The following is a 10,024-nucleotide window of genomic DNA, read 5'->3' on the forward strand; positions in this document are numbered from 1 at the left end:
TGCCACATATAAAGTTTGAATGCAGTACTCATTGCTGACCATATATTAAAAATGAAGCAACATACACAAAATGCTGGAGGAACTCAGCAGGTCAGGCAGCATCCATTGAGCGAAATAAGCAGCTGACATTTTGGGCCTGATCCTTTATCAGGACACAAATGAAGTTTTCATATTGCATCAACTTATTACTAACAATCATGCTTGCCATTCCTTTTCTTTTCCTCTGGGTATAGTCTGACATGTTATACTAGAACCAAATTAGCAATATATTTAAGCCCTAGTATCTTACATCACCAGGCTGGGATCGTTCAAACATTGGTGATACCACATTTTGCTGCCACCCAAAATAACTTGTTTCTTTGTCTATTAAGGTGGACAAATGAAGGAACATCAGCTCTGTCTTACCACAAACTCTGCATGACCTGCTGGGTTTTTCCAGTGCTTTCAACCTTCTGTGTATTTTACCATGTTAGCTCAGTTCTTCTCATCAGCTCATTAAGTCTAGCCTCCTACCTCCTTACCATTAAAAATACAGATTCAGAAGCTTAACTTACTGAATGCTATGGAGATTTATCCATTTTAACTCTTCACATCAGACATTCCCTCTATTCTACACATTGCTCCCACCATCCCAAACTGCAGCATCTTCATCGCTACGAGGTCGAGAACTGTCGTGGCAGATTGTGCGTTTACTTCCCACAAGGATAGCATTCTCTCTTCAATTAAAACTGTTTAGCTCCCACCAGAGACTATGTTTGAGACATGGATAGAAACAACAATGCAAATCAGTGATCCTTTGCAGAAAGAGCCCAATTTTCATTTCCTCTGAGATCAATCCATAACTGGACGTCTTAAGCTTAATACAAGGCCAGCAAGGGGAGCTTGCTCAATGTGTAAAAGAGACCACAAAAACAAATGCAAGCCTCCCAGTTCCAAACAAAACCAATTCTCAGAGTCCATGAATTCATATCTATTTAATGCGAATGAAATTAGCTGGCTGGTGGTGTAGTGGCATCAGCACCGGATTTTGAGGGAAACAGACCTGAGTTTGAATCCCGCCAGCTTCTTGCTCGCTTTCTGTCCATGCTGGATTAAGCATCAAGCTAGCAACTTGGCCTCGTAAAAAAACGGTCAAATGCTACAGAAACGGCAAAAATCCGCCTGACGCACCACAAGGAACTGCAGTGCTAATGAAAATCAAGCAATCTCCTCTGAGACAATTACAGCACCAACACAATAGTTCTGGTCAAAGAACAGTGAGGCTGTCTACAAGAAGGGTCAAAGTCATCTCTATTTCCTGAGGAGACTGAGGTCCCTTAACATCTGTCGGACGATGCTGAGGATGTTCTACGAGTCTGTGGTGGCCAGTGCAATCATGTTTGCTGTTGTGAGCTGGGGCAGCAGGCTGAGGGTAGCAGACACCAACAGAATCAACAAACTCATTCATAAGGCCAGTGATGTTGTGGGGATGGAACTGGACTCTCTGACAGTGGTGTCTGAAAAGAGAATGCTGTCCAAGTTGCATGCCATCTTGGACAATGTCTCCCATCCACTACATAATGTACTGGTTGGGCACAGGAGTACATTCAGCCAGAGACTCACTCCACCGAGATGCAACACTGAGCATCACAGGAAGTCATTCCTGCCTGTGGCCAACAAACTTTACAACTCCTCCCTTGGAGGGTCAGACACCCTGAGCCAATAGGCTGGTCCTGGACTTAATTACTGGCATAATTTACATATTACTATTTAATTATTTATGGTTCTATTACTATTTATTATTTATGGTGCAACTGTAACGAAAACCAATTTCCCTCGGGATCAATAAAGTATGACTATAACTATGTTACCAACATGTAAAGGCTTCTTCCTTTTCTATTTGTCACACTAAACCAACAGCTCCTCCTCAGTAGGTACATACTTTACTGATCCCAAATGAAATTAGCATCATAGTAGCATAAGTGCACAGGTATACAAGAGTTATAAGAAAGAATTTAAAAAGTTACCTATTCATGCATTGACTCAATATTCAAATATTTTGTTTTTAAATCTGTGCTTCACGCAACTCTATGAGGATGCTTCAATTATACTGTTTTAACAAAATCAGGAATGGATGTTTATTCATTAAAGCCCAAACTTCTTCCCATATTCTTCAAGTCTGACTTTTTTTGTCATTCTACTCAAGGTAAGAATTCAGAACTGAATAAAAAACATCTCAAAATGATCACAATTTCACAATGACATTAAAATACTTGTAGTGAATGATAATCTCAAAATTCATGCATGCCAAATTAGAATTGGTCATTTTGTCCGAGGTGAAACATGACTGATGAATGACAAGGTAAAGAAAAATTGTTTTTACACACGACCAGCTCACCTGAAATGGCCTGCTGCTGCGACCTGTCGTACAAGGATGGGGAATCGTGCCAGGACAGGACTGTAATGGGAACCTGAGGAGTCCAATTGGAGAATGCTATGAATGTGGCGGCAGAGCAAGTACATCTGAGTAGCATAGAGATAATGTGATGATTCTAAGGCACTCCAAATCTTCTCTGGCATATTCAGAAGGAGTTTAATCTGCACTGCCATGCTGTAGAACTTCTCCTGGGACTGTTGCTGCACCTGAAGCAGAAATTAAGAAAAAAGAAAAAAATCAGTATCTGCATAGCACGTCTTTAGTACACCCGAACAATTTGAAAATCAAGTTTCTAGCATTAAGATAAACACGAAATGCTGGAAGAACTCAGTAGTCAGGCAGCATCTATGAAGAGGAAGGCATACACTCAACAATTCAGGAATAGCTTCTTCCCCTCTGCCATCAGCTGTCTAAATGGACACTGATCCCATGAACACGACCTCACTACTTCTTTTAATTCTTTTTGCACTACTTACAATATTTAACTTAACTTTTTAAATATATACTTTACTGTAATTTACAGTTTTTATTATATATTGTAATGTACTGCTGCCGCATAACAAATTTCACAACGTATGCCAGAGAATGAACAGTCAACATTTCAGGTTGAGACTTGGGCCCAAAACATCGACAGTCTAATTCCCCTCCACAGATGCTGCCTGACCAGAATTCCTATAGCATTTTCTGTGTTACTCTGGACTTCCAGCATCTGCAGAATGTCCTGAAGGATCTCGGTCCAAAATGTCAATTGTTTATTCACTTCCATAGATGCTGCAAGACCTGTTGAGTTCCTCCAGCATTTTGCATGTGCTGCTTTGCATTTCCAGCATCTGCAGACTTACTCATGTTTATAAACTGCAGAATAACTTGTGTTTCACATTAAGATGGCCTATATTAAATACTGCAAAGATCAACTCATCTGCTGCATATCTCAAACACTTTCTGCTTTAAATTCAATCTTTGTTTGGCTCTACCTACTTTACTGGTGGCCAGAGAATCCATCTTTTATCCTCAAATGCTTGTTAATCTGCATCAGTTTTGTCCCAAATAGGGAAGCTTCTCCAATTTAATACTGTAAAACCGATGTCACTCTGTTAAAACTGCTTTAAGATATGAACTTTGGCTATCAAATTCACTGCTCCCTTGTCTGAAGGGCAATGCAATTTTAACAAATATTGATGATTTTCCACAAATTAACACACTAAATACAATATCAATGCAAGATGCAGCCAGCCTCATAGTTGTTGACACACTACAACTCCTTCCTTTGAACTGCAGGAGCATTTATTGTTACTCTTAGCTCTGAACTCTACATCAGTCTGTTGCAAACTTCCTATCCTATATTCTCTATCAGATTACCTAAGTTCCCTACCTCACCCAGCCCTGCACCAAACTCATGCTACTTACTTCCTAAGTCCTTAACTATGACCCTTATACACCCTTCCTTGTTCTATGCGTCTTCAGACAATACGGATTCACAGTTATGCGAGGAACCTATTTCTACCAACGTCTCCTTATATGCGTCCAAAACTCAGTTATGCGAGGAGCACTGCTTTCTTGCCAATACAAGTCAGGTGTGCGCGCCTCAAAATCTCACTCCCACCAGTCTCGCATTGGTTTTGGCAAGCTGTGGATGTGTGATCTTGCGCTCTTAAACTTTTGTTGGTTTTACCTACGGTGTAGTGATTTTGTGCTTGAAATATTTAACTATGTCTCCTAAGCGTCCGATATCATGTCCTGGGCCATCAGCCGAGTGGCAGAGAACTGCTTTAACACTTGTTACATACCTCGAAATCTTGTGATTTTTTTTTTGTGTGAGAATGATGTAATGGTCTTTTGGAGATCACCTGATGTAGTTTTCCTGCCGATGTGAGGTCACATGATGACATGTGCACCACGGGTATATAAGGGAAGACCTCAGATGACGCAGTTAGTTTTTTAGTTTTCCAGCTAGAACGTTACTGTGAATCCGTTTCTGTTGCGTATTTGTTTTTATGATGCAGTTTCATTTTTAAAATGGAGTGTTACGTTCTGTTGCAAGGTACAATAGTGCTGGACTAGAAATTTTTGCTAGATGTGTTGATGTACCTTATTCCAGCAGTAGTACGGGAGAGTGAAGACTTTATCGAAGTACAGGACCCAAAGGATTGAGAGGAGTCGGTATCGTTCGGCAGTTTAACAAAGGATCGACCTTATTGAGTCTTCGTTGAAGAAGTAGTGACCTGCATCGAGATAACTCTTGCCAAAAGAGTAAAGAGTTCATGCAAGGTGCTCTCTAGAATTTAAGGTCAGTTGTTTTAAAGTGTTTATTTCCTGCATCATGAATCCTTTGGACAGAACCAACAGGAAAGTCGTGTCTATGAAGAAATCCTTCTCCAGAGAAGTCTCTCCCAACTGAATGTATAAATCTGTTGGACTTTCGAATTTACCATTTTAAGAACTATATCTGATTTTACCGCTTTAAGAACTGTTTTCGCATTTACTGCTTTAAGAACCAGTGCCGAGTGACAATTTGTTGAACGGCTGCATAGTGGTTAACTTCTGGTGAAGGTTCTCATTTGTTTTTTTATTGTTTATCTGTGTTTAATAAATGTTTGGTTGTTTTTATATAACCTGTCTCGATTGATGATTTTTGAAATAATCTGCAGATGCCGGGATCAAAGCAACACTCACAGCACGCTGGAGGAACTCAGCAGGTCGGGCAGCATCAGTGGAAACAATGAGTCGACATTTCGGACCGGAATCCTTCGTCAGGACTGAAGAAAGGAGGAGCGGGAAGGATCTGAAGAATGCTTATAGGTTCAGTTGAAAAACCAGTAATTTGGAAGACAAAGGGGTGGGGGAGGGGAAGCAGGGACGTCACAGGTAGGAAAACAATGGATAGTAGAAGAAGGAAGCAGAATCATGAGGGAGGTGATAGGCAGCTGGGGGAGAGGGCAGAATGAAATAGGGATAGAGGAAGGGAGGGAGAGGGAATTACCGGAAGTTGGAGAATTCTATGTTCATACCAGTATGAACATACCCCCTCCTTCTTTCTTCAGTCCTGACGAAGGATTCCGGCCCGAAACGTCCACTCATCGTTTCCACTGATGCTGCCCGACCTGCTGAGTTCCTCCAGCGTGCCGTGAGTGTTGCTCTGATATTCATTTTTGTCGGTTACGTAACACACTTGAAAAAATGTTGGAAATTATAAACAGCATGACATCAGCTGAAGGTAACACAGCTCTGGGACGCTACTGCCAGGAACAGAATCTTGCCTTTAAAGTTCTTTTGTTGCTTGACAATGCGCTAGCCCATACTAAACACTTGGACAGCATTCATCCTAACATAACAGTGTGTTTCCTGCTGCCTAACACAACATCGCTGATTCAACCACTCGATCAAGGTGTGATCCACATTCAAGGCGTACATATTTTTTTATATGGCGAACTATCTCTCAGATGCTGCAAGCAACAGACGATTTTGAAAATCCCGGAAGTTTACCAACAGTGAAGGAATGGTGGAAGTCAGAACACTTGGCACAAATGGCGATGGACATGGACCCAAGTTTAGAACGGAGTCAGCATTTCAGTCCTTCCCTGCCGTCAACCCTTCTTCCCTGCAAGGAAATTTATGCTGAAAAACAAAATGCTGCCAAGCAAACAACCCTCACATCTTTCTTCAAATTAGTGTCATCTCCTGCTGCTAGCAGCTCTAGGAGTTCTGTGAGTCTTCCTTCACCCCTTGCTGTGCTTGATATGATCCTGACGACCACAACCATCCACCTTATCCATGTAAAGCTGCCCGACACCACAACCACCACTCATCTCCCGGAGCGAACACACCTGCCACTGTTGGTGAGTACTGTACACCAGAGGATGTCAACTTTCTATGATTTATTACGTTGAATATTACCTTAAATTGATGAAATAGTCACAGTTTGAGGATAGAGGGAAAGCCTTTTAGGACCGAGATTAGGAAAAACTTCTTCACACAGAGAGTGGTGAATCTGTGGAATTCTCTGCCACAGCAAACTGTTGAGGCCAGTTCATTGGCTATGTTTAAGAGGGAGTTAGATATGGCCCTTGTGGCTACAGGGGTCAGGGGGTATGGAGGGAAGGCTGGGGCGGGGTTCTGAGTTGGATGATCAGCCATGATCATAATAAATGGCGGTGCAGGCTCGAAGGGCCGAATGGCCTACTCCTGCACCTATTTTCTATGTTTCTATAATACGAATGTTGCCTTGCGGGACTGCTTTTGTGTCGTATTGGTATGAAAATGTGAATAAATTACAGATAAAACATATTTAGGAAGTCCTCTGGAATGCATCCCTATTTTCTACATTTAAATAATTATTCACATTATGCAATTTCACATTATGCGTCAACTGCTAGGAACATACTCCCCGCGTATAACGAGGATAGGGTGTATTCAGTCTCCACTGTTTCAAAGTTTCTCAGTCAGGTCTCCTTAAACCTCACTTTACCCAAAATGATGCTGGCAATGTCTTATCAGCCACAATATACATGAACACATCACTTTAAAATCGGCATCCTTGTGTTCAACTCCTTGACATGACAAACTCCTCATTTTTAATCTTGTGGTTATTTATTTATGTACTTATTGAGAAACATTGTGGAACAGGCCATTCTGCCTCTTTGAGCCACGCCACCCAGCAATTCCCAATTTAATCCCAACCTAACCACACGGCAACACACATCAAAGTTGCTGGTGAACGCAGCAGGCCAGGCAGCATCTCGAGGAAGAGGTACGGTCGATGTTTCAGGCCGAGACCCTTCGTCAGGACTAACTGAAAGAAGAGCTAGTAAGAGATTTGAAAGTGGGAGGGGGAGGGGGAGATCCAAAATGATGGGAGAAGAATGATGGATCTCCCCCTCCCCCTCCCACTTTCAAATCTCTTACTAGCTCTTCCTTTAGTTAGTCCTGCCAAAGGGTCTCAGCCCGAAATGTCGACCGTACCTCTTCATAGAGATGCTGCCTGGCCTGCTGCATTCACCAACAACTTTGATGTGTGTAGCTTGAATTTCCAGCATCTGCAGAATTCCTCGTGTTTGCGTTCTAACCACAGGGCTATTTACAATGACCAATCAACTGGTACATCTTTTAACGATGGAAGGAAACCGGAGAACCTGGAGGAAACACAGGTGGTCATGGGGAGCTGTGCTGTCCAGCAGTCCCCTGACTTAACTCTAGCTTCATCAGAGGACAATTTACAAGAACCAATTAACCTACTAACTGGTACGTCTTTGGACTGTGAGAGAAAACCAGAGCAACCGGAAGTTTTATTTTAAAAACGCAAAGAGTGGTGAGTGCGTGGAATGGGCTGCCGGCAATGGTGGTGGAGATGGATACAATAGGGTCTTTTAAGAGACTCCTGGATTGGTACATGGAGCTGAGAAAAATAGAGGGCTATGGGTAACCCGAGGTGATTTCTAAAGCAAGTATATGTTCGGCACCGCATTGTGGGCCGAAGGGCCTGTATTGTGCTGTAGGTTTTCTATGTTTCTATGAAACCCACGTGGTCAAGGAGAGAAAGTACAAACTCCTTACAAGACGGCTGTACTGTAAAGTGTTATGCTAACCACTGTGCTATGTGCTCTGGGAACAGGGAGACCACTCTGGGAAAATCATCTTTCCTTTTCAGTGGCTTCCAGTCATCCTCCTTCCTTCCTTTTACCACCAATGGTCCTGTCTTCAGCCATAGAGTATTCACAAATTCCTCTCCTAATTCTAAATGTAGAAGACTGTACAGAGACTCCAGTACAATGCTGAAGATGTATCAGAGATGACACGACACACTAGGACATCTCTCCAGTGTGTATCAACACAAGTCCTGGAGTGAAGTCCCAAGCTGAAGACCCGACATCTGCAAGTCAGAGAATCCGATGGCAAGGACTGAAGGCCCAGAGACAGCCTGTCTTGGAGTTGGGGGCATGTCTGTGTGTGTGAGTGGGTAGATGGGAAAGGGGATTATCTTGCTGTTGTCTTGTTGTTGCAGTGTTGCTCTGTGCAATATTGAGAGCATTCTACCTTGCCACTGAGCTGCTCCCAGCCCATCCTTAGGTCAGAATAATTAGGTTTAATATCACTGGCATGTCATGAAATTTCTTGCTACGCAGCAGCATTACATTGTAAATCACAATAAAACTGTAAATTACAGTTAATTTATATACTTTAAAAGTTAAATGAAATAAGTAGTACAAAAAGAGAAAAAAAGTCGTGAGGTAGTGATTATGGGTTCGATATCCATTCAGAAATCTGATGGCAAGAGGGGAAGAAGCTACCCTCAATCGTTGAGTATGTTCTGGTTGTTAACACTAACAACGCATTTCACTGCACGTTCTGATGTACACACGAGAATAAATATGAATCCGAAAAATGTTCCACGCATTACTTCAAACAACAAAGCAATTCTTTATAGCTTTCAAAGCAATGTGTAATCTCTGCTAAGTTTTCTCTATTAGCACTCTACAAATCTACACGGCCTTGAACACGAATAGTAACAGTAGCAGAGCACACCACCTGCACACCCGTCTGGGAATGTCACAGTTGAAACCACAACACGAGAACTTTAGCAGTTCCGAAAGAAAGACAGCCTCATCTCCTCAGAGGCAATTAGGACTCGTAATAATTAACACACACAAAATGATGGAGGAGCTCAGCAGGCCAGGTAGCATCTATGGAAAAGAGTACAGTAATAAATGCTGGCTTTTATCCCACAAAATAAACCATATAAACTATTACTTGCGCTTTGAGAAAGTTTGTGAGTCTCCTAAAAGACAGTGACTATATGGTAAATGTATGGCATTGACCGTAAAAGGCTTGGGTAGGTCTCTCCTTCGATTTGGACACTTCCATCTCATTGAATAGATAGCAGACGAAATTTCAACAGGACAGTGATCTGCAGTGCAACAGGTGCGACTGTTGCTGTTGAGGTACTCGGCAGGAGCTGGACCCGTCCTGCACTTACCTGGTTACTCCGGGAGGTGAGAGCGGCGGCTCTGCCGGCGGCACCTGGCTTGATCCGGGTACAGTAGTCGAACATCTCCTGCACCGAGGACACCACCTTCTCGGAGCAGAGCCGCATTTCGGTGATGGTGTCGGCCGCCTCGATCAGGTCCCGGTACCTCTCGCCCACCATCTGGCGCAGTTCCTCCTTCTTCTGCTCGATCTCGGCGCGGACTCGCCGCTCCACCTGCCGGATCTCCTCGGTGCTGTAGCGCTCGAAGAGCGACGCCGAGTCGTGGATGTCGCTGACACGGAGGCTCTTGGCGGGGACGGCCATGGCTCGGGGTGGAGGTGGGGGGGGCGTGGGCCAGGAGCTGCAGTGATCCCGAGTGGAAGGTGGTCACCGCCTGTCGCTGAAGGGCGGTCAGACCAGCCCGAGGAACGAACCTGCCGATTCACCGAGACAGTCCGATGGCGAGTGCACCATCCTGTATACAGCGGCCCGAGTCGGAAATCGCTTGGTTCTCCCGTCCGATCAGAGACGTGGCTATTCGGGGATGATGGAAGCTGGTCCTACTACGCAGGCGCAACACCGGAACGCGAGGGCGCATGCGTGGAATCTTACGCTCCGGCTCGACTGTACGCGAAATCAACCCTCCT

At 43.6% G+C, this 10,024-nt stretch overlaps 1 protein-coding gene across 2 annotated transcripts in view; it reads right to left on the reverse strand.

Annotated features, from left to right (window-relative positions):
* The window catches only part of cog1 (component of oligomeric golgi complex 1), a 50,614-nt gene extending 40,634 nt beyond the window's left edge, over positions 1–9,980 (reverse strand). For both annotated transcript variants that reach the window (XM_063074543.1, XM_063074544.1), the window contains exons 1-2: positions 9,387–9,980; positions 2,378–2,622 (exon numbers count right to left, since the gene is read on the reverse strand). In XM_063074543.1, coding sequence (XP_062930613.1) covers positions 2,378–2,622; positions 9,387–9,701 — 560 coding nt within the window. In that variant the 5' untranslated portion in view covers positions 9,702–9,980. The remainder of the gene's footprint in view (positions 1–2,377; positions 2,623–9,386) is intronic.
* Positions 9,981–10,024: the final 44 nt, after the last annotated feature.

The sequence above is a fragment of the Mobula hypostoma genome, chromosome 22 (genome assembly GCF_963921235.1).
Source record: "Mobula hypostoma chromosome 22, sMobHyp1.1, whole genome shotgun sequence".
Lineage (NCBI taxonomy): Eukaryota > Metazoa > Chordata > Chondrichthyes > Myliobatiformes > Myliobatidae > Mobula > Mobula hypostoma.